The 22501-nt window shown below is 54.4% G+C and overlaps 9 protein-coding genes across 9 annotated transcripts; 2 read left to right on the forward strand and 7 right to left on the reverse strand.

Annotated features, from left to right (window-relative positions):
* Positions 1-464: 464 nt before the first annotated feature.
* PG998_005072 (uncharacterized protein) lies at positions 465-2148 on the forward strand (the record flags this gene model as incomplete). The annotated part of the gene is given in 2 exon segments (XM_066871890.1): positions 465-773; positions 787-2148. 2 exon segments carry the CDS (start codon positions 465-467, stop codon positions 2146-2148), a joined length of 1671 nt encoding a protein of 556 aa, XP_066731987.1.
* Positions 2149-3192: 1044 nt separating this feature from the next.
* Positions 3193-3746, reverse strand: PG998_005073 (uncharacterized protein; the record flags this gene model as incomplete). Its single annotated transcript, XM_066871891.1, has 2 exons — positions 3193-3291; positions 3546-3746. 2 exons carry the CDS (start codon positions 3744-3746, stop codon positions 3193-3195), a joined length of 300 nt encoding a protein of 99 aa, XP_066731988.1.
* A 2011-nt stretch (positions 3747-5757) lies between these two features.
* Positions 5758-6903, reverse strand: PG998_005074 (uncharacterized protein; the record flags this gene model as incomplete). The annotated part of the gene is made up of 1 exon (XM_066871892.1): positions 5758-6903. One exon carries the CDS (start codon positions 6901-6903, stop codon positions 5758-5760), a length of 1146 nt encoding a protein of 381 aa, XP_066731989.1.
* A 603-nt stretch (positions 6904-7506) lies between these two features.
* PG998_005075 (ATP-dependent RNA helicase) lies at positions 7507-9949 on the reverse strand (the record flags this gene model as incomplete). The annotated part of the gene is made up of 3 exons (XM_066871893.1): positions 7507-8212; positions 8312-8472; positions 8519-9949. The coding sequence occupies 3 exons, from the start codon at positions 9947-9949 to the stop codon at positions 7507-7509; spliced, it is 2298 nt and encodes a 765-aa protein (XP_066731990.1).
* Positions 9950-10270: 321 nt separating this feature from the next.
* Positions 10271-11540, forward strand: PG998_005076 (tRNA (cytosine(34)-C(5))-methyltransferase; the record flags this gene model as incomplete). Its single annotated transcript, XM_066871894.1, has 2 exons — positions 10271-10373; positions 10447-11540. 2 exons carry the CDS (start codon positions 10271-10273, stop codon positions 11538-11540), a joined length of 1197 nt encoding a protein of 398 aa, XP_066731991.1.
* Positions 11541-11579: 39 nt separating this feature from the next.
* Positions 11580-12216, reverse strand: PG998_005077 (gnat family n- protein; the record flags this gene model as incomplete). The annotated part of the gene is made up of 2 exons (XM_066871895.1): positions 11580-11884; positions 12003-12216. The coding sequence occupies 2 exons, from the start codon at positions 12214-12216 to the stop codon at positions 11580-11582; spliced, it is 519 nt and encodes a 172-aa protein (XP_066731992.1).
* A 1070-nt stretch (positions 12217-13286) lies between these two features.
* PG998_005078 (uncharacterized protein) lies at positions 13287-14264 on the reverse strand (the record flags this gene model as incomplete). Its single annotated transcript, XM_066871896.1, has 1 exon — positions 13287-14264. One exon carries the CDS (start codon positions 14262-14264, stop codon positions 13287-13289), a length of 978 nt encoding a protein of 325 aa, XP_066731993.1.
* An 861-nt stretch (positions 14265-15125) lies between these two features.
* Positions 15126-17025, reverse strand: PG998_005079 (Satratoxin biosynthesis SC1 cluster protein 4; the record flags this gene model as incomplete). The annotated part of the gene is made up of 3 exons (XM_066871897.1): positions 15126-16627; positions 16693-16729; positions 16828-17025. 3 exons carry the CDS (start codon positions 17023-17025, stop codon positions 15126-15128), a joined length of 1737 nt encoding a protein of 578 aa, XP_066731994.1.
* Positions 17026-18464: 1439 nt separating this feature from the next.
* On the reverse strand, positions 18465-20149 carry PG998_005080 (transcription factor sre2; the record flags this gene model as incomplete). Its single annotated transcript, XM_066871898.1, has 5 exons — positions 19957-20149; positions 19725-19865; positions 19520-19662; positions 18726-19434; positions 18465-18662 (listed from the first exon to the last, which is right to left on the reverse strand). The coding sequence occupies exons 1-5, from the start codon at positions 20008-20010 to the stop codon at positions 18465-18467; spliced, it is 1245 nt and encodes a 414-aa protein (XP_066731995.1). The 5' UTR covers positions 20011-20149.
* Between the last annotated feature and the right edge of the window lie 2352 nt (positions 20150-22501).

Here is a 22501-nt window from a genome sequence, read left to right on the forward strand (position 1 = left end):
GCCATTACCGTGTAGTTCTAGCTTCGGCGGAATTCGGCTTACTCGCTGTCGCCCAGCTAGCCTTACTATTCGCCGCCTATCCGCTGCCACCACCAACAGCAACGCAAGAGGCGTGCCTGGAAGAGCTTGAAAGGATTCCCTTCCCTCGCCGGCTCGGACTTGAATCGATCCCTCTGGGTTTCACAGAGATTGCTATCGGACGAGGCTACACGGTACACACACACACCCCTCGGAGCGCAATCTCCTATTTCGCTTGTCCATTGTCGCGTCGCACTCACCTGTCGATCGAGAGAAGTCGCCTCAACCTGCCATCGAACACCCCCGACCGAACATACGAGTGCGACGTAGGATCTGTGTCGCCTTGATCAATGCGGAACGAGATAGCCGAATCGCCCATGACCCCGTGAAGGGCATAGTGCCCGCTGAATAATATCACCCCTTTTTTCCTTGTGTTCTACGGGACAATGCGACGTTCCGGCTCCTTGAGCGAGCGACAGCCCTTCGTCGACCCCGCCGAACTGCCCTCGCCCGCCTCATCTACGACCCTCGGCGAATACGACTATGACGCCGAAGACGTCGAGAAGAACGCGGCGAGGAGGGGCCTGCTCTCTGCCGGTGGCGGCCAGTCCTGGAGCAGCTGGCTAAGATCACGGCAGCGGGGCTTCCGACGCATATTCAGGAGGCACCCGGGGCGGCCCCTGTTCACCGTGCTGAAATACGCCATTTTAATGATATGTATACTTTTTTGTTGGGACCCCGATCTTTGCCCCGTCGTATACGCGGCAGCCCCAGCACTACCGGGACCTGGCCGCGCGGTGTGCTGTCGATGGCGGGAAATCGGCCGCCGCTTCCGGTGGCTGCGCCAACCCGTTCAAGGAGAAGGTCTTTATCAGCGTCAGTCTGTACGACAAGGACGGCCATCTGGCCATGGGATCCTGGGGCCAGACGCTCCTCGAGCTCGTGCACCTGATCGGCGAAGATAATGTTTATGTTAGCATCTACGAGAACGACAGTGGGGAGGCCGGGGAGAAGGCGCTGAACTGGCTCAAGAGCCAGCTCAAGTGCCGCCACAAGGTCGTGTACGACCCCCACGTGGCCCTGTCCGACTTCCCGACGGTTCGGATGCCCGACGGCACGGACCGCACCAAGCGCCTGGCCTACTTGTCCGAGATGCGCAACCGGCCGCTGCGGCCGCTCGACCAGGTTGACGAGCAGGACGGCGTTGTCGAGTACGATAAGATCCTATTCCTCAACGACGTCGCGTTCCACCCTGTCGATGCGGCGCAGCTGCTGTTCAGCACCAACATCGGGCCTGATGGGCGCACGCGCTATCTATCCACGTGCGGCATGGACTTTGACAACCCGCTGCTGTTTTACGATTTGTACGCCCAGCGCGACGCCGAAGGGTTCAGCAACGGCCTGCCCATCTTCCCCTATTTCAGCAACGCTGGCGCCGGCCTCTCGCGCACCGCCGTCCTGCGCCAGGTCGACGCCGTCCCCGTCACCGCCTGCTGGGGCGGCATCGTCGCCATGCAGGCCCGTTACGTCCAGAACCTAAACAGCTCCATGCCCGACCCCCAGTTCCGGGACATCGGCCGCCACGTCATCGACCCGGCCAAGCCGGTCAACGTGGCGAGCCCCGTGCGGTTCCGCTACGAGCCCGAGGTGTTCTACGACGCCTGCGAGTGCTGTTTGTTCCTGGCCGACGTGACCCAGGCGGCGCGCAAGCAGATCGCCGGCGTTGAGAACCAGAACAAGGATCCCGGGGACCTGGGGCTGGGGACCTACGTCAACCCCTTCGTGCGCGTCGCGTACTCGCAAAAGACGCTCGCCTGGCTCCCTTGGGTCCGCCGCTGGGAGCGGCTACTGTCCGTGCCCCAGCGCATCCTCACCTCGATCCTCCGCCTCCCGACGCACAACCCCCACCGCGCCGTCCGCGAGGGCGAAGCGCTCAAGGAGGAGATATGGATCAACAACGATGGCGGCGGCGGCGGCGGCCGCTGGGAGCTCGTCCCGCGCCAGGCTCGTAACGGGATGCAGTGCGGTGTTCGAGAGATGCAGCTGGTCCAACAAAGCCAACGTACCAACGACGTCAACTGGCAGAATACCCAGATGCCGCCAGGACAGGCCCTATATTTCCCGACCTGAGACCCGTTACTAATCAGAGCTGACTATGATTTAACGAAACCCATCTATCTGTACATTTTGTGGTGGTATTTGCCTAAGGGCACGATATGGGGTCCCCCATATAAGGGGGAAGAGTTCATGTATAGTTAATTTTTTGTACATGGATTTTTGGTACATTACTTTGTATATCCTGCGTGGTATATCCTTGGCCTCCACCTTGAGGGCTATTAGGTAGGTGTTCTTGGATATATGCACTTACCTACTTAGATATATATGCTATTTGTCATTGTACCCATCGACAGGGTAGAAATGAACATCTACCGGATATATTATATACTGTTTTAATCGTTATATTGTTCGGCGTTGCCCTTTTTCTTGTGTCGACGAGCTGGGGCCGCTTCACTTTAGAAAGGGAATGAACTCCGCGCGTTGATGCAATTTGTATTCTTTCTTGATTCTGAAGGAAGAGCTAAACATCAATCTTGGCACGAGCAGCGTGAAGTGTATGCATATCGAGTGGGCTTAGACGAAGTTAGTATTCACGCAGACAAATGAGGTATATTGGTGCCAGAGTACTCCTACGCCGGCTGGGTTTGATATCGACGCAAAAAAAACCAATTTACCCGATCAGCTAAAGCAAACTGCTGGGTCTTTTCTTGAGTAGGATCCAGAGCCTGGTCTAACCGATCCATCAAGACAATGCCCATCCAGGTATCTCACCGCCCATCCCGCCCCGCCCCGACAGAGAGAACCACGGTATTCTACAAAAAACGCAGAGAGGTATCCAAAAATAACATCCCAAGCAGTAAAAGGCAGCTAGGGCAGAGCCAGCCTACCGATGAGCAGATATTATACATCTCGGCATAATTCCAATCAACGGGGCTTCCCAGTTCATGTTCGAATGCTTAACAGCATCGACATAGCCATCTATGGCCGCCTAGCGAGTCGCCTCCAATGGGGCCGTTTCCCCTTGCCCAGCTGGTGTACGCTTTTCTTTCCCACCGCCGCCCAGCGGGAAGCTTTCCTTTTGGCGCGACCGCGGAGTGATTTCAATAGGCCCAAAAACTACTTGGCGGCCGTCTTGGGCTTGGAGGTGGTTGCCTTCTTAGCCTTGACTTCATCGGTCTTGGCCTTCCCAGTGGCCTTGCCTACTACTGCCTTGACCTGTGTGCGAGTTAGTCATGTGCATCTTCATAAGAATGATCGTGAACCACCGGAAGTAGAAAGGAGGGGTGGGGATGACGCAGGGCACGGTGTGTTGGTATGCCACCGATAGGTATGCATCGGCGACAATAATGTGAGCCGCTCCCACGTTAAACTGGCAGGCTGGGGCAACATCACGACCAAATCGACTGACGCGGCGAAATGGGGAAAATGGAAGGACAAGTTCGCGTGGGAAACACTAAGCTCGGACTAACCTTGGCAGCGACACCGTTCTTCTTCGCGGGCGTCTTCTTAGTAACACCAGCGGGCTTGCTCGAGACAGCTGTAGATTCAGCCGCAGGCTTTTTAACAGTCTTGGGCTTGGTGGTGCGCTTGATGGCAGGCGCGGTGTCAACGGTCTCGAAGACGCGCGGCTTGGAGTTGCCGGTCGCAGAGCGTGTTCCTTCGCGAGCCATTGCGACGTGTGATATTGGGGTACTTTTTGAAGATTGATAGATAGTAATCTATATGTAACGTTAGCATGCGACGTAATTGAAGACGCGATGCATCGCATCCAAGCCCGCGACGTTGTGCGATCATACGAGGGCGAATGCGACAACTGCGCAAGATGGGTGGACGGTGGGATGGGCGGACTTACGAAACGGGTGATTAGCTTGTCGCAAATATTGCGGCTGTGAGCTTGAGACTTGGGAGGGAATTGGTAAAAGTGGCAAGCAGGTTGAATTACAATCTCGTACAGCTTCAGGTGATAATTAAAAGGGAGAGAAGAGTGGTGAAGGAAGAGAAAGGTGAAAAGGAGGAGGGCAGAAGTAGAAAAGAGATGGGATGGGGATGGGGATCTGCTGTGTGGCCCGCCGGCTGCGAGAGCGCAAGAGCGCGCAAGACTGGAGAGAGAGAGAGAGTGTGTGTGTGTGTGCGCGGATGATGTGTGTGCATGTGTGTGTGTTGCCGTCGCGCTCTAATCCCAACACACCCCAGTTCAGATCCAGGGCCCAGGACAAGACGAGACAAGCGAGTAGCACGTCGCAGCACCAGCGGCGGTGGCAGCAACGACAATACCGCCAGAGCGAGCGAAAAGACGGGGAGCTAGATGAACTACTCCGTACTGTACCTAATAATAATGCCTAACCTACCTGGTCACCTGGACGCTGGACGCAGAGCCAGAGAGGCTGGGCCGGCATGAAGCATGGTAGAGAGAAAACCCCATCCATTGATAGCCATTGATAAACGAGCAGGCAATATCATTCGAGCCAGGCAAATTCCATGGGGGTAGGCGGTGCTTTCCCCTCTTCTCTGAGTCCCTCGTCCCCTTCTCCATTCTCCGTCCTGGCACGAGATCGGAAATGGGGACCATGCCATGAACCACGTCAGATAAAAGACGTTTTGGCAGTGTTGGCCGAGAAAATCACCATGTTTCCTTCCGTCGATGGAGGAGAACGAGGGTGGACACATGGTTCATCTCATTCGAGAAGTAGGGAGTAGGAGCCCATTTGTTGCGTGTCGAAACCCCTCTCTCTTGGTCATCTCTCATTCATCGTTGATCATGTCCATCTAGACAAGAGGAGATCAATACGGCCATTGGTCTAGAACCTATCCGACCGGTCCCCGAGTTTCTCGCTTGAGAAACATGGGACAGGGCCGGACGGATGGACTCGAACGAAGGAATACAGCATCAGAGCCAGCGGCGGCGGCAGCAGCAGCAGAAGAGAGTGAGCGCGATGGGCGCGCGATGCGTTGGCCAGTCCCACGTCCACGACCCAATGATTGGCCCGATCTTGCATGAGCTGTTTGTATCAATCATGTCCATGCCCATGGTCAACGGGGGAGCTGGGATGTTCACATTGGCGTTTCATCAGTTGATTGAGTTAACAAGAAGTTGCGGGAAAAGAGGAGGGGGAAGGGGAGGAGAGAAGAATTGTTGGAGGAGGGGAAGCCAGGGCGGAAGTCACCGGCCACCCAACAACTGTCGCATCTCCAGGCCGTTTCCCCCGCATTGGGGCCGTTCCCATTGCGCCTTCCCTGCTTCTTGTCAGCGATGAAGGCATCCGCATCAACGTCGTCGCAATTTCCACTTTGGCGTCGAAAATCCTTGTGGTTTTCATATTGACTATGTGTTATTATTCATTCTGGGTCTCTGAGCATTCCCTCTCTGGCTTATTATGCGCGTTGAACTGATTACTAGCACAACAGCTGCTTTTGTGTCGTTTCTTTTTCTGATTGATTTCGGGGTTCAGGTTCACTTGAGCAAGCACGTGTCGGCGCCGAAGTCTCTGCCGTCACATCTTTTTCTCTCTCCCCCATTTATTCCTAGAACATTCTATCATATTCAATATCCATAACTAGACAACTCGAACTCCAAAACAGCGTTTCATGGGCTAAGACTGCTATGTCGTCGCAAAGGCATAGAACTGATGTAGGGAGTGGTGCAAGTATTGCGTGTTTGCGAGCGTGACCTGCCCAGCGCGACTAGATCACGTCAAAGGCGGGCGCCTCGCCGTACTTCTCAAGCCCCCATCTCCGATGGCCCTCGACCAAGCTGACCGTGAACTCCTCGTCATACACCTTCGCATCCTCCGTCCACGCCGGCTTGCCCGTACGCCACGTCACCCAGTCCTCAGCCTTGACCCCCTCCGGCGCGCGCAGCAGGCCCATGGCGACATTGACGATGGCCTGCGCCTCCGTTGGCTCACGGTGCTTGGTCGCCAAAAATACCGTGGCGCCGCAGACGCCGCAGAAACCCCGTGTGTTAGGCTCGGATGATTGGTAGGTCTTCAGGGTGCCAAAAGAACCTTGCAGATCGGCCGGCAGGGGCGGCTCGATGACCACGCGCGGCACCAACATCCACGGCACCACACTCGCGCCCGAGAGCCGGCCGCAGTCGCGGCAGAGGTCGAGAAACGCCTTCCACTTCCTCAGCGGCTCTGAGGGCGAGACGTAGTTGCCCATGTACGCGTCGTCGATGATGGCCTGGCTCGGTCGGGGGATCGTGAACGACACCCCTCCGCAGCAACACTCTACGCGCAGGCGTTCAGTCCCGTCTTTCCCCGATTTCCGTTCGGCCGGCACGGAGAAGTCTTTGTCTTCCGGGCTGAACCAGATGAGCCCCTCCTTTTTCTCTTGCTGCATGCCAGTCCCAATAGCGTCTGGCTTGAATAGCCACTCCAGCAACCCGCCATCTGGGACTGACTTGGGGAAGTTGTGTGCTCGGAACTGCCAGAACTTCTCGTCGAATAAAGAGACCATGATGGCCCACTGACCACTCGGCCCCACGCTACCAATCGTCGTCCCGCATGCAGAACAGAACTGACGGAGAGTGAAGTGACCTGGTACCGTGTAGCCTGTCAGATTCTTACTCATAGACCCGTTGGCCCAGCCCAGCGCAACACCGGGCGGCAAAACGACACCATTCCTGGCGTATGTCCCGTGCGTGTATCGGCAGATACTACAATGGCACATGTAGCCCCGCAACGGCAGGCTGGCGACGGGCAGGCTGACGCTGAACCGGACGGCACCGCAGTGACACCGGGCGGCGAACTGCTTGGTATCGTGAGGGCCAGCAGGTGCCACTTTGTCGTGGTTGAAAGCCTTACTCAGCTCTAGAGCCGTTGCCATATCTGCTAAAGAATGTGCATGCGCTTATATGTGGGTGCCAGTACTAATCTCATTACTCGGCACTATGTTGAATGAAGATAACATTCAGACTACATGCAACGACGGGTCATGGTCTACCCATAATGGGAGCGTCAGCTGATTGTTATTAAGCAATAGTCGCGTGGCTCTATCTTGATGACTGTCCCATCACTGCTACTACCTCCTCACCTACCTAAATTGGCCCGCGTGCATGCATGCTTACATGTGTAGATCCGTACCTAGATACACCAAGATTACCTAAGAACCCACCGGTACACTAAAGCAATAGCAACTGTACAAGATTAGATCGTAAGGCTTAAGAATTGGCGTTCAACCACCTAATCTCGAGCTCAGATTTTGATAATATGGTCGCGGAGTGGATTCGACCTTGAGTTGATGATGACAGGCGAAGCTCGTCACTTCAAATCCCACAAGAGCCAGTCGAGATTTGTGCTTGGAATTGACGTACCGCAATGTTGTACATTTGTTATGTTATTACTTATTCTATCGAGTTGCTGTTGCCTGGGTATCAGATAAAAGAAGAATCGAAGTGTAGAACACGAGTCTCTAAGTAGACATGACTTGTTACAAGTTCTGAATATCCAGGCCATCAACTTTACCCAGGAAATCGCCCTTTGCGCCCTTCAACAACTCATCCATGTCCACCAGGCCCGTGGCGATATACTTTGTGCTAACGCCGGTATTGATCCGCTGGGACAGAAGCTCTTTCAACTCCGCCTTCATAGCGCCCATCTCGCCTTTGGTGAGACTTCTGGCCTCCTTTGCCTTCTCCTTCCTCACGCTGCCTCGGCCTCCCCACTTGCCTGCCTTCTCCAGCTCGTCGCTGTCATACTCCACGCCCAATTCCTCGGCGGCCTTGCGCATCCAGTCGTCTTCTTTGCTCCCCTTCTCCTTGGCCTGGGAAGCATCGGCGATCTTTTTCGCCAACGTCACACGCGGCTTGAGACGGCTCGCAAGCTTCCTGTCTACATCTAGGGTCTGAACGAAGAAGTTCTTGCCCGCTCCTGTTCCTTTGCCCTCGGCGTGGACTTTGGCAATCAGACGTCGTGTAGAAATGACTTCTTCAGGCGCACAAAGCAGAATACTGACACCCGTCTTCTGGGCACGGGCTGTTCGTCCCGATCTATGGACATACCCATCAGCTGCACGCGGCACGTGGTAGTGGATAACCATTTCCACTCCTGGGATATCCAGCCCACGGGCAGCTACGTCAGTGGCCACCAGTATAGACGCTTGACCCTCGGCGGCGCCCGTAAAGCGTTCCACTGATCTACTCATGTCTTGATGTTAGTGAACGCTCTTTCAAAAATTTCATGTCTCAAGAAAGAGGCGACTTTATAGCGAGAGGGATGAAGCTCGAAAAGCGTACCTGAGCCGAGCCTTCTGAGCCATCTGCGAATGTAACGGATTGCTGGGAAGATTCAATAATTGAAGCATCGGGGTTATGCGACGTGCGGAACCTATGGAGTTGGTGAATACCAATGTACGAGCATTAGGGTATAGCATCAAGAGCATGTAGAGGTATAAATCCTGGGTGGCTGTTAGTGGTGACTTATAGATGTGAATCGTGGGGTACTACCTTCTCCAACGCTCCGCACTCAACAAGACCCTCCTTGAGGCCTTCGGCCATTTGCTGAACAGGGTTCATATCGATATACTTCGGGTTGTCTTCCTGGAAGTTGAGCTTCTTCAGAAGATACTCCATCGAATCTTCCTGGTTCATCAAACCATATTTGCCCTTGCCAGCAAGCTTCTGCTGCAGACCTTTGTGGAAGGTGGCCGAAAATACCAGGGTCTGACGTGGAGAAGGCTTCCGTGCCTCTTCGTCTTCGTTGGTAGTATAGCGATCAAGACCATTAAGGATCTCCTCGGCCTCCTTGAAGGAGCCCTCCGCGAGTAGGCGATCAGCTTCGTCTACGACAAGGAACTTGATTTTCTTAAACTTGTTCATAAGCTCGGAGCTCGAGCTCAAGACTTCCCATAAGCGACCTGGTGTACCGATGACAATGTCAGCCTTGGCCAACTGGCGCTGCTGCTTGTGGACGGAGAGGCCTCCGGTAACCGAACAGATAAAGGGTGATCTAGGCATCCCGCTGCAAAGGTTTTTGATATGTTCTGTGAGTTGGTGGGCCAACTCTCTGGTGGGTGAAAGTATGAGAGCAATGGGGTCCTTGGATTCGGGCTCGGATGCTTCTTCGGCCCCCTGTGTTTCTAGCCACCGCTCGACGATGGGGATACCGAAGGCCAATGTCTTTCCGGAACCGGTAGAGGCTTTTCCGATAACATCGTGGCCGGCCAGGATAGGCGGTATCGCGGCCTTTTGGATCTTGGTCGGCTTGCTAAATTTGAGCTTGGCAAGACCCGACACCAGCTCTGGGGACAAATCCAAGCGAACCCAGGCCGAAACGTCAACTTCATCTTCAGCGACCTCCATGTCATCCAGGGTTTTGAAGGCGTTGGCCACTAGTTGGGGATCCGCTTCCGACTTCTCGGCTTTCTTTGCTGCTTGTTGTTCCTTCTTTTCCTTCTTCTTCTCGGCCTTGGTCTTCTTCTCTTTCTTTTCCTTCTTGGCGGGCTCCTTGGTATTTTCGGTAGGGGCTTCAGCAGGAACTGTCACTTCCACGGCCTTTCCTTGGATCTCGATTTTCTTATCTTCCACTGGGTCATCGCCGAAGCCTTCGAACTCGTCGTCGTCTCCTTCGCTATTCTCTTCGGTCGGTTCGCCCTCGTCATCCGCAGCCGGCGCCCTGAATTCGACCGAGTTATCTGGCCTCTTGATGACTTCGACGTCGTCAATCTCTTCGAGTCCGAAGAATCCTTCGGCGTCGCCGAACATGTCGGGCAGGTCGGCTTCCTTCCATTTGAGCGAGTCGGCGGCGAACAAGCGGTTGGCCCTCTTGACGGGCTTTTGCGATTTGGGTTTGGCTTGGGTCTTCTGTTTCTTGGAAGACGATTGGCCAGCCGCCGCCGCCGCGAGGTTCAACTTCCGCTTCTTGTAGTCGACCATGGTGAAGCTGGGAATTGCGCAGATGTTGGCGAGATGGCGGGGCTCCAATGGACGGAACAAGCTGAAGCTTTGCTGAACTGGAACTTTTTTGAAGTCTCTAAATTTTTTGAAAAGATCGGCCACTTTTGGCACCGACATTGGCCGCTAAACCCACCCAGCAAGCATCACTATCCTAGCACTGACCATACCTTAAAAAAAAGAATTGGAAATCTCCAGCGTAGACCCCGCCAACGCCAACAACCAACATGCAAAGAAAAGGGTAGGATATAGACCTCATTCGGTATTTGCAGGAAGGAAAGAAGTCAATGATCCGGAACCACAATGGGCAAATCTTCCAAAGATAAACGCGATGCTTACTACCGCTTGGCCAAGGAGCAGGGCTGGCGTGCAAGGAGTGCTTTCAAGTTACTGCAGTTGGATGAAGGTCCGTCCGTTCCCGACGTAGAACCCCGCCATCAGACAATGAGGAAATTTGGATAGCTAATTCAACCCCCTAGAATTCGACCTCTTCGCCGATGTCACCCGGGTCGTAGATTTGTGCGCTGCGCCTGGCAGCTGGTCACAGGTACTCTCACGTGTGCTCATCAAGGGGGAGAAGTTCGGTCGTGCAGCATGGCAAAACCGCGAGGCCAAGTTTCGCCAGCAGATGCTCGGAGTCTTTGGCCCGGTAAAGGAGGCCCCTGAGGAGCACGTCGTCGAGGTAGACGCCTCTGGGGACGCATTGGAACCAAGGAAGGACGTCAAGATCGTTTCCATCGACTTGCAGCCTATAAGCCCCCTCCCAGGTATCATCACACTGCGGGCTGATATCACCCACCCAGCCACTGTTCCCCTCTTATTGCATGCCTTGGATCCGGACTACGATGCGACATCAAAGGACCAGAAAGCAGCCCACCCTGTTGACCTGGTCATCAGCGATGGCGCCCCCGATGTTACGGGTTTGCATGATCTGGACATCTACGTGCAGTCGCAACTGCTGTTCGCCGCCCTGAACCTGGCCCTCTGCGTTTTGAAGTCAGGCGGCAAGTTCGTGGCCAAGATTTTCCGAGGCAAGAATGTCGATGTGCTTTATGCCCAACTCAAGCTCTTTTTCGAAGAAGTTCACGTCGCCAAGCCTCGCTCCTCGCGTGCTAGCAGTGTCGAAGCCTTCATCGTCTGCCTGAACTTCCAGCCCCCAAACGGGTTTTCCGCTAGTCTGGAGGAGCCGCTCGGTGTGGGATACCGCTTAACCGACATGATGGAAGAGAGGCGAGTTGCGCTCCCAATTCGGGCCCCGACGATTCTCCAGAACCCGCAAACCGGCGCGTGGGATGGTTGCCCAGAGTCCCCGCGTAGTACCGATGTCGATGGAGTCATGGAGGTGGAGTTTGAAGATTTACGCGCGCCGGAGAAAGATGATGTGAGATGGATTGCGCCCTTTATCGCCTGCGGTGATCTATCTGCCTTCGACTCCGACGCTTCCTACCGACTGCCCCCTGGCCACGTATCACTTGACCCTGTGCAGCCACCCACCGCGCCTCCTTATAAGCGCGCACTTGAGCTGAGGAAATTGGCGGGAGGGGCATACGGAAAGACGGGGTCCAAAAGCTGAACGAGTCGCTCTTTGGTCTGTCGATTGCTTAACGACGATTTAATGACTTGGATGCTGCGCTGCCGGCCCTTCTACTAGTCCGATTACGATATCCTTCATTCCGCACTCTTCCCAATTCTTGGCACCAAGCGTCTTGCGATACATCTCCATCGCATCACTGGTCAGGAACATGAATCGTCGCAGATTTTCCCAGCCTTTAATGACCTCGTTGAGGCATTCGAGCATCCAACGGCCATTCCCCTTACCCTGATGTTCTGGCAAAACGTAAACATCGGTCAAGTACGCGAACGTCACATCGTCCGTGATGACTCGCAGGAGGCCTACTTGTTTTGGACTGCCATGGCCTACAGTTGATTTAGTTAACCAATGCCAATCAGCTGGAAGGGTGTGCTCATCAAATTCAGAAACGGGTGCTGGAAGAAGAGAGATAAATGAAAGCCCCGGGAAATTCTAGAAACCCACCTGCAATTTCCGCGGTCGATTGCGGAAGGGCGTATAGACCGAAGCAAAGCGAGTTGTGCAGGGCCTTCTTCATCTGATCTCTAGGTAGACCTTGTGCCCACCACATCAAATCCGAGCTGAGTACGGCATTGACTTCGTCTACCTGAATGAGCAGTGGCTCAGTCGAAATCATGTAGTCATCTCGATACCAGTTCTTGGCCTCGGTGTTCAACATTTTGGCGAGGCGAAATTTGAGTCGAATAATAGAACAACACACTACCAAACAAATACCAATATCAATCAGAGGAGTAATATTGGCCTCAATCGCCAGCCCCTCACGGCAATTTTGACTTTCAGCTGAGCTCCCTCCATCGTCATGACTCACGTGACCTCCTCAACGGCCATCTAACGGTAGGGGACAGGCCTATTCTGGCTTGGCAGATACAAATGAGATATCAAGAGGCAGAGTGGAATGGATCAGATCCGACATATATGATTCCCATTGCAGCATTTTGTCTTATTCTTTTTCTTTGCTCGGATCGATGTCGTCGCTGCCCATTGAGCTTTGCGCCGAGGACTCTAACAACTTCACAGCCCTTGGAGGCTCAAGGACCTCGAGCAGTGTAGTTACTGAGAGGGCCTGTAGCTCGTCAAGCACGAATGCCAGGCTATGTGCGACCACTGTACCAACGAGGAAGAAGGGTGGCTATCTGAACCGCCGCCCAAGCTTGTTCGTCGACGTCATCAGGGGGAGGGGGCAAGGACTAAAATGGCCAAGTTATGGGCAAGAGCATGGAAGAAGAGAAAGGCCATGGGACTTGAAGCCGGTCACTGGACTATCACCAGGTAGATCTGCGGTCGCACCGGTGGAATGTCTTTTTCCATGGAACTGAGCATACACTGGAGGCATCATATCATAGATAGCTGGTAGAACTCATGAAATCATTGCATTGCACTACGTTTATTATAAACTTGCCGGTATCTCACGAGAACTCGCGTCTTATGATAGCCTTGTTGATTCAATTGGTCATGATATTTGCTTCCTGTCGAGAACCAACCTTGAGGTAAGGGAGAATCAACATGATTTATCCAAATTGTACTTCATCCAAGCTATATTTCTCATACCAATGTCCGCACCTTGCTCAGTCAACATGTTGTGTATCCCCATTTTGCATACGATATATCCAACAATATCAAGAGCACAGGTCCACGTGTGGTATGGTCAAGCCCCCTTCAATCCGAAGGTACGTCATCCTCCGAATCATCGCCAGGTATGAAGCTGTCGTCACTATCCTCCTCGGGCCTCTATTTGGCGACGACCTCAGCCTTGGCCTTCTGCTTTGTCTTCTTTGCCTTCTTCCCCAGCGGGACGTAATCTGAGTCCGAGCCCGACCCATCACTCAAGTTATTCAGGTTGAGATCGCCGACGTCGAAATCGGGATCACTGTCGCTCTTCTCGGCCTCTTCGTCGTCCTCGAAGCCTTGCGCCGTCCGGGGATCGTGGCCTGAGGTGTCAGCGTACCAGTCCGAAGCCGAACCTCGGACGCAAAAGTGCCGGTCGTAGCCCCGGTCAGTCATGGTACCGTCCTCGGCCAGCTTCATGAATGGGTCCTTCCCGTTAGCGTTGGAGTCCAAGTCGACCACCAGTCTGACGTCGATGGCTGTGTCTTTGCTACCTGGTGCGGCCGGGTGAGTGTGAGCGAGGACGCGGCGCACCTCGCTGAGAATCGTTTGCAGATGCGGGTCGTATTCCTTGAAAGGCAGCTCGACTTCTTCCCCAACTCCTCCTGAGGGAAAATAGCTGCTGCCGGAAGGCATCATTGCCGGTAATGGTGCCTTTTCTCTGTGGACCACAACGGGCCACTGCCAATTAGCGATGAAGGCGTCATAGTCGCTGAAGCCGTAAGCGTCGCGGGTTTGTGACTCGACCAGATCCCGTAACTGGGTACGGGAGGCCACCAGCTCCGCAGCCAGAACGTCGGTGGGACGTCGAGCGATCCTGCGGCCGGTAACGCCAAAGGGGACACGAAATAGGCGGTTGACCACGAGATAGAGCGTTTGGAGGTTGGTCATAAAGGGGATAAGCCGGTTCCTAAAGTCTGATGCAAGCCAAGGGCTGTCATGGGGTCGCAGTGATGGGTTGAAGAGGCGCAGTGTAGTCTGGTCCGGAACTTGGCTAATGTCCAAGACAGGCAAGGCGAGATTCCGAAGACCAGCAACGATTCGGCGATTCTTTCGGAAGAGGCCTGTCCGCCGAGAGAAATTATTATACGTCTTCGCCATGGTGAGGTAAAACATGTCTTTTACCGGGTTCACCAACACCGTTCGACGGCCAGTAGTCGAGGGATTCAGTACAAATGGTCGTAAGTTCTCGTGGCGACGTCCCACAACCTCCCGTGCTTCTTGATTAACAAGGCGCAGGTTCAGTTCTGGGCTGAGCCTGATTTGAGATGGCACTTTCTGGTCTGATCCGGTCTGGCAATACACGTGCTCGAATTCATGAACTCCCGCGCGCCGAGGGCATCCGTGGAAAACATGAAGGCATTCTGTTCCCTCCAGAGCTTCTGCCCACTACAAGACAGGATATCAGTCGTCATGACACAGAAGCACATTGATCTTGCTTTATGATGTACGACGGGGGAATTGTAGAACATGGTGGATTTTGGATACTCACGATTAGATGTCGTATCTCAGGTGGTAAATTGTTGAATAAATGGAATGTAGAGGTCGCCATGGTATTGAAAGGCTGTACAGCGCTATGTTCTGTTCTTCTTTTTAGTAAGGTCTGATCTATGCTATCATCAAGAGAATGTTCAGCGACAAGTCTTCCAGTGCACCAATCTATGTAGAGAGGGGAATGGCGAGGTATGTATATATAGGTCTTTCAGTGTAGAATGCAGTATAATCTGAATCTGAAGAATCAAGGATATCCGAGGAATGAACCCATTGTTTCTGGCTTGAAGCCTTGGCCATTTAGCAACAACCGAAACACAATCTGGCTGGCGCTCGAATTGACAAGATAGAGCTAGCTGCCTTTGTACTTATAAGCTCTTGCACACCATTCACAAACCCCTTCCGCGGCACACACACACACACACATCCCGTTTACCCCTGAGGCCAAGAAGACCCGAGGCATCCAAGTCCTCACCACCCCGCCACCATAGACTCTCTTCTCGTAACCATGCGCTTAACCCGAATCGCCGCGGACCCTAGAGCCCTGCGCTCCTCCGAGGGCACCGGACTGCTACTTGTGCCAATCTCAGTACTGACGCGCGACTCCAACAGCCAGTTGCTACTGCCCTGGCCCCGAACGTGATTGTCGCCGTGATTGTTGTTGTTGACGTAGCTCCGGTGGACATAATAGCTGCCTTGTCTTTGTTGCTGCTGCTGTTGGTGGTGGTATTGACGCCGCCACTGTTGTGCCGATGAGGTGGTTGACGCCGAGGAAAGAGGCGAAGAAGGCATGGCGGCGAACCGGACCACGGAGCTGGTTTCGGCCGTTGATGACCGCCGACTATCGCTAATGCTACAGCCACCCAAATTAGATGGCCGAATAATGGACATGCACAGGGGTGGGGGAGAGGGCGACGGGGTCGACTCCGGCACAGCCTTCCGCGCCGTCTCAAGACCGTAAATGAAATCCGAATCGGAGCCGCTGGCCGAGGAGCGCCGTAGCGAGGCCGATGGCCTGCGCGACGACGAAGGAGAAGTAGAAGTAACTGTGTTGCTGTTGTAATAAGAGGTGCCTGCATGGGCACATGGCGGGGGTCGCTTAGGACCCTTCGTTGCAGCTTTCTCGAAATCACCGCCGTCGTTGCCATTGTTATCGACGGGCGACCGATTCGTTGTGGATCGGTTACCGCCGGCCTTGTTGGTATTAGACGCAATGGATGCAGCGGTGCTCGTGAGCGACGCGGGGAGCCATCGCGCGACCAGCGGCCGCAGCGTCGGGAGACAGAGGCAGACTGTGCCGGAGCAGAGCTCCGTCAGCGACAAGATGGATAGGTCAGTATGTTCCCAGGTCGAATCAATATATTCGCGAAAGTACATGACGCGAATGGCCGCCACGGCGCATGTACTACATATGGAAAGGGGTAAGTCAGCCAATCCACAACCCCTCACCACAATCAGGACGCGGACATGGACGGGACGAACATACAAGAACCCCAGACAGAATATACCAATCAACAGGCACTTCTGCGCGAGCGGCAATCGCAGACTGCCGAGCGCGGGCAGCGGCAGGATCAACACGGCGATGTAGGTGGCGATGTTACCGGCAGCGTTCTGGTAGGCCAGCGGAAGGGAGGGAATGCATCTGATAGCCGTTGGTTCCGCGTTGGCCTGCGCCGCAGGGTCGCCCAGAGCCAAGTTCTTATCCCAGTACGCCTGGATTGGAAAACATGTGAATATGCTCAGCATGACTTGCGAGAGGCCCCAGAGGCCGATGGCGACCTGAAGCGCGACACAGGCCCGGCGCACGCTCCGGATAGGCAGCACGCGGTAGTACTGCGCCAGTAGCGCCAACTTGGTCGCCATGACGGCCGTGTTGTACCATAGCACCGAGAACCAGAGATACTGGGTGTAGGTTTGGAGTTCGTCGGGCTGGGACAGCGTGTCCACGTGGCGCCCTAATCCATGCTGTGTCACTGCGGGAATCTCTAGATCAGTATGTGGCGATCTGTCATTCGGCGGACGGAGCCGACCGACTTACTCAGACATTGCGTGATGCCAGTAGCAAAAACGAACGTCTGATTTAGGGAACATATGTCAGCCAGCACTCAGTCATTGGATATGCGCATCGAATCAAGAAAACCGCAGAGAAGAGGAGGCGGGAGACATTACGTACAAGCGCCAGGAGGGCTAGCCAGTCATCGTAACCCAAACGGTTCAAGACGACATAGCGCGTATAGAACCTCAAAAAGATGAAGACCGTCGCTAGCGCCATGAGCCCCCCGAACACGCCCAAGAGCAGAGAGGCTCGCGACTCGGAAGCAACAATTGGTGGCTGCCCCGGCTCACTGACAACGACGTGAATGAATCTCATTGTTCAAACGAAGCACTCGCAGCGGAGGATAAGTTGGATATACCAAGCGCGGGGAACACCAGCTGCCAGGGCTTTCTTTTCGTATCGCCGACTCCTGGACAGGAAGCTGGCTCTCCATGGTATTTAAGGGCAGAGTCATTCCTGCCCTTTTTTTCTTCCTTCGCGCTATTCAGCAGTTCTTCTCGTGGTGTGAAGCAATATCGCCCATTCCACTTGTATAGGATCTGAGAGTTCTCCATCCACATGCCGGCTGATTGCTGGTGTAGATATGTGCATACGGGATCTCCATCGACAACTGCGGGGGGTGGTAGTCTGTCCCGCGACAACGTGCGCTCCTGGGATGCGTTCAGCCAATGGGCGGCGGCAGATAGAAAAAGGTCTGCCGGCCGAAAATGATGACGAAGGAGGTGTGCTGCACGAATGAACTGCCAACTGATAACCGTTGGGAGGCGTGTAGAACGTGGCTGGCTGGCTTTTCTCGACTTGTTGCACGGACCGGCTCGATCAGACGGAGATGGTGTCCTTCCCCGTTTCCTGTCACCTGTTCGCGAACGTCGTCACGCAAACGTCCCGCTTCGTCGTATGTAGTAGTCTGTGCGCAGCCTCTCGCTCTCTGCCGTTTTCGGTAAATATCAAACATATGCTTTTGGTAGACTGGAAGGGCTTGATATGCCTGTGCCATGTGTCGCCAAGCAGGACCCTTCGTATTAACCGAGCCGTCCAAGTCAAAGCTCACGGGGAGCACCTCCATGCTCCCCCGCCTTTTCTTAGGTCTCCATTTGGCTGCCTAGAACTCATTGAACATGTAAAAACGGGATGGATAATACCCTGTACACGGTTCTGCCAAACCCCGGTTTCCCGGGGGAGAGATTTGAGTAGTCGATCACAGATGGGAGAGAGAACAGAAGGGTAATGTTTTGCGAAGATATTAAAATTGTGGTATCTTTAAATGCTGTGTGCGCCATGAAACCATGACGGGCTCAATCGCTAAAAAGCGTGCGCTGATGCGGCTAATACATGAACAAATCCCTCTAAAAGGTGTATATATGGAAGCATGAAATGACCATTGCTCCCCAAGGCTAGATGCCAATGGGGGCATCGCGGCTCGGGGTATCATGCATGCTGAAAATCAGTGACGCCCAGTGTATATATGCTGCGAAATGCGCGCGCATCAGTTTTATCCCGTCATAAAATTGCTGACATGTGCCATGATGTGCACTCCCCCGGTTGCTCCCTCCAAGGCTCAAAACGTCCTGGTAGCATTCCCGTTCTCTCTTTTTTGAAAGCCCCCAACCATGTAACCCGGCCTCCCGTGATGCGCCAGAAAGCAATCCCTGTATCGTATATCCTCCGTAGGGAGTAGAGAGGTGTGGTTGTTGGTATGTGTATGTGTGTTTGTGTTGTGGCTGAGATTAAAAAGTGGTCGTAAGTCGTCATCTTCATTGCGGGTATCCCCTCGGTTGGAATACCGAGGCGCCGTAACCCTGGGGCTGCCAGCTGGGAGTGGGGTGGCCAGCACCCAGAAGTTGCTCGAAAGCTTGCAGACGTCGCGTGAGCTCGTCGTTCTTGTGAGCCATGTTGCGATTCCGACGCTCCAGTTGGTGGATGTATTCGGTAGCTTTGGTCAAAATCGTACCCTATTGTCGCATATTAGTATGAGCAACCGACGAAGGCGAGGGGTTACTTGGAGGTGAACTGACCTTGCTGACCTTGGGGGCCTTGGACGCGGGAACTGGGGAATCATCGTCATCTTCGGGTATCGATCGAAGAGACGGGATGGCCTCGCGCAGATCGGCAATCCTGTCCTTCAGGTTTGTGCGGTACTTGCGCTCAATGTCGTTGTGGGCTGCCCGATCGCTGTTCCTGGGCTTGTCCTTGCGATCGCCAATATCGGCAGGTGTAGTCTGGCCAGAGCGCATCGGCCTTGCCACTGACGATGTCCTCCGCTTCATCTCTGGGGGCGGGTCGCTGGCTGTCTCCGATGTAGTGCTGGGGCTTCGCTGCTTCTCAAAGTTGAAGTAGTCGACGGGCGCGCCGGTTCGGGTGGTGGTGTTGATCGGGGGCAGGCCCGTTCCCATGGCGATGGCAAGTAGTCTTTGGCGCTCGGGGTCGTTGAAGACGGGGCTGTTATATGATGACTCCATGCGCAGACCGGGTTGCGGGGGTTCCCAGCTCAGTGGGGTCGAGTAGAGCCTCTCGGGGATGACGTCGAGGGGCGTCTCGTCGCCCCTCCGCGTGTAGTCATCATCCAGAGCCATGGCAAAAGCTTCCTCCTCAGACGAAAGTGCGTGATCGAGCGCGCTATCAGAATCGACTAGGTCGTCGATCATTGACGGGAAATCAGGCTTCACGCTGTCGAATGACGTGACCCGCGATGACCTTGCTGACGGGTGGATGAAGTCGAAGGGTCTGAGCTACAGTTCAGTAAGGCATTCAGCTTAATTGACTAGCTACATACTATGCAGAGTCAAAGAGGAGTGGTTTAGAGGCTCACCTGCGGTTCTGGGTATCGAATTCTGACTTGTCGAGGCTCTCGTCGTCGCTATCGAAGCGGAGCCAGTAGTCTGTGCAGTCGAGGGCGGAGTAGTCTTGCTTGCGCTTTAATGACTTCTTCAAGTGTTGACCCTTGGAGCCAGACTTGGAGATTCGGGAAGACTTGGATAGAACCTCGTGCTTCGCGAGGGGCGGGCTTAATGAACCGTTTCTAGTCTTGGGCTCTGTGACGGGGGTGATAAGGGGTGGCTGATGTTCTGTTGCTGGGGCAGGTTGTTGTCGAAGTTATCCCAGAACGATATCGATGACAGTTGGCGGAGACAGTTTGAGGAGTTGTCAATGAACGACTGTCGACATACCCAGTTAGCCTCGTTCGTCGACCAAGATGGACCAGAAATGAGTACACTTGTACTCAGTCAGCAGGGGCTCCGAAATTACCTTGCTGTTGGCCGCCGGGAACAGGTCAATGTTCTGTAGAACTTCACTGTCCATGACGACGGGATTGGAAATTTAATGTAGCTCGGATGCTACGTACAATCTGTTCTCTACCTCTAGATGATAGGTACTCCGGGCGAGTGGAGTATCAAGTCGCGAGACGGAGAAATCAGAATGGCGAGGTTGGATAGGCGCGAGGCAAGTGACGAGATCGAGTCCAACAAAACACACTGTATCGGTATAGTCTGCGCTTGGCTGGTTGTTGGGCGGGACTATCTCGGGACTCGGTTGATGCTGTTATGTGGTTGGTGATGCGATGGTGCGGTGGCGCTGTGACGATGATGTGGTTGTGGTATGGTTGGGTGGTTGTCGATAGGACGGTCTAGAATAGTAAACCGAAAGGTATGCAAGTGGAAGGAAGTAGTTGATACTTGTAACAGTTGTTGGTAGCTTGATGATAGAAACAACGAAACGAACATGAGATGGAGGGCGGCGATATGGCAATCTAATAATAAGCCGCGGGCATGGGATAGTGGAGCACGAGGAATCAGGGTGTGTATGCGGTGGATTAAGCAGAAGGCGCCAAGATGAGAGTCAGAGCGAGACAGATGGCCAAGCGCAGTCACACACGCACAGAGAGCGAGCAACGAGTTCAGTCGAGTGGTAACGACGGCCGGTCCCCCAGTCGAGGCGTGCTCAACAACGGCAGCGGTACAAGCGGAGACCGGCCCCGAGAAAGCTGCCACATGCTGAAAGGGCTTCTGGGCAAATGGTCTGACTTTCAGGCGCTACGAAAATGCAACGGTTTCGGGCGGCCAGATTGTGGGAAGCCTGTACGTGGCCGAGCGTACAGTACAGTACCAGCAGTACTTGTCGCGTAATTCCTCCTTCCTCCAGCATCCAGGTCAGGCTGCAGGGTACGGTCGGTACGTGTTACCGGGTGTGGGGCTTTGCTGGGCCATGGTGGTGTTTGCTGGCCCTTCGCTCCTTTCCCAGAGTATGTACTGCCCAGAGGCATGTACATCTTTTATTACGTGGGAGGGCCGGGGAAATAATGCCCAAGGGGATGCACAATATCTTGATCAGGGCGCACCCGGTACTTGGCTCGAGCAAGACCGCCGGCCGCAATTGGCGGGCGAGGGACATGCAGGCGAGGTAGATCGGTAGAGCGGGACAGTGAATAAAAACACAGGCGTCAAAGACACGTGAGCTTGGCGGAGAGTGGCCTGACTTTTCCCCGTCGTCGAAACCCTTGCCCCTCCAGGTCGTGAACAGGCTGGCTGGTTGGAAGGGGGACTGACGGACAAGAACTGACTTGCCTTGGCTGGTCGAATATGCGAATCGCTCGCTGTTGGGCGGACAAGCACAAAGAACGAAAAGGAGGGTCCAGAACTTTAGGCTTGTCTGGCAAAGTGGGGGTGCAAATCAGCCCATTCGCAAGGCTGAGGGTGGGAAAATCGTATGAGAAGCGGGGCCGCCTGCAGGGCTTCCAAGCGTCTCTTCTAGGGCTTTATTGGCCGCAGAGTCGTGAGTCCGTTGGCCGCCGTCGGCATGCGCTTAAGCTCTGCGTCAAGCTCGACTCAGCCTTGCAGCAACGCCGGCGAGACCCTGGCTAGTCCGTCGCGTTTGCAGTTACAGTCGGGTCGGGGGGTGTGGCAATCATTCACACCCAAGGTAGCGTCGCTATGCGTTCTCGACCACTTCTCGACCCCCTCCCCCTGCTCTCATCTATCACATACATACATATGTACATACTGATGCTGCTCTGCTTTTGGGGGCAAGGGGGGTCATGGCAATCAAGATTTTCCGCTGCTGAGGATGGGATCTACATACGCGGGCGGCATGGGGTTTTCAAGGGTTTCCCAAAAGCGAGGTTCCAGATTGCCAGATCGTCAAAAATAAAAAGAATCCTGTCAGATTTCGGGTTGGTATTTCCCCCAAAACCCAGTAACCAGACTGCAAAACAGCACTATCGATAATAGTCTCTCTCCCTCCCGCCGTCGCGGAAGAGTCATGCGCTTGCATCCTCTGCAGCCACAGCCAGAGCCAGAGCAAGCAATCACGAGTAGCCGGTCTTTTGCGAAGTCAGACGGACATTTGCATTTTGCATTGCACCCGGTGTCCACAATGGGAATGTCCACGCTGGGGTCAAAAGAGGGCATTTCACCATTGAAAACTTGCTCACTCGGGGATGCTGATATTGCATTGCCATTGCCATCCGGATACCGTCTTGCACCGCACAGCAGCCGCGAAGGGCTTTGGGCCGTTCGCGGCCGACGGACGAAAGAATAGTGGCAGGCTTCGCTCGAGGGGAGAGGGAAAAGCTGTAGCCTGCCTCCACTTGCCTGTCCCGAGTCCCGCGGCCTGTCGCTCCCGGTGCGACACAGCCAATCAGAGCATCGCCAATCCGGATTGTAATCAGCTCATCGTACCACTTCTGACCTGATGTTTACATTTGGTCTGCAACACATATCTACCGCTTCGTCGCACCCAACTCCCCCAGCATTTTTTCGCTGGTCGGAAACACTTCTCGTTTTCTCCCCATGCG

Source organism: Apiospora kogelbergensis (assembly GCF_038363985.1).
Source record: "Apiospora kogelbergensis strain CBS 113332 chromosome Unknown utg000003l_segment0_segment0, whole genome shotgun sequence".
Lineage (NCBI taxonomy): Eukaryota > Fungi > Ascomycota > Sordariomycetes > Amphisphaeriales > Apiosporaceae > Apiospora > Apiospora kogelbergensis.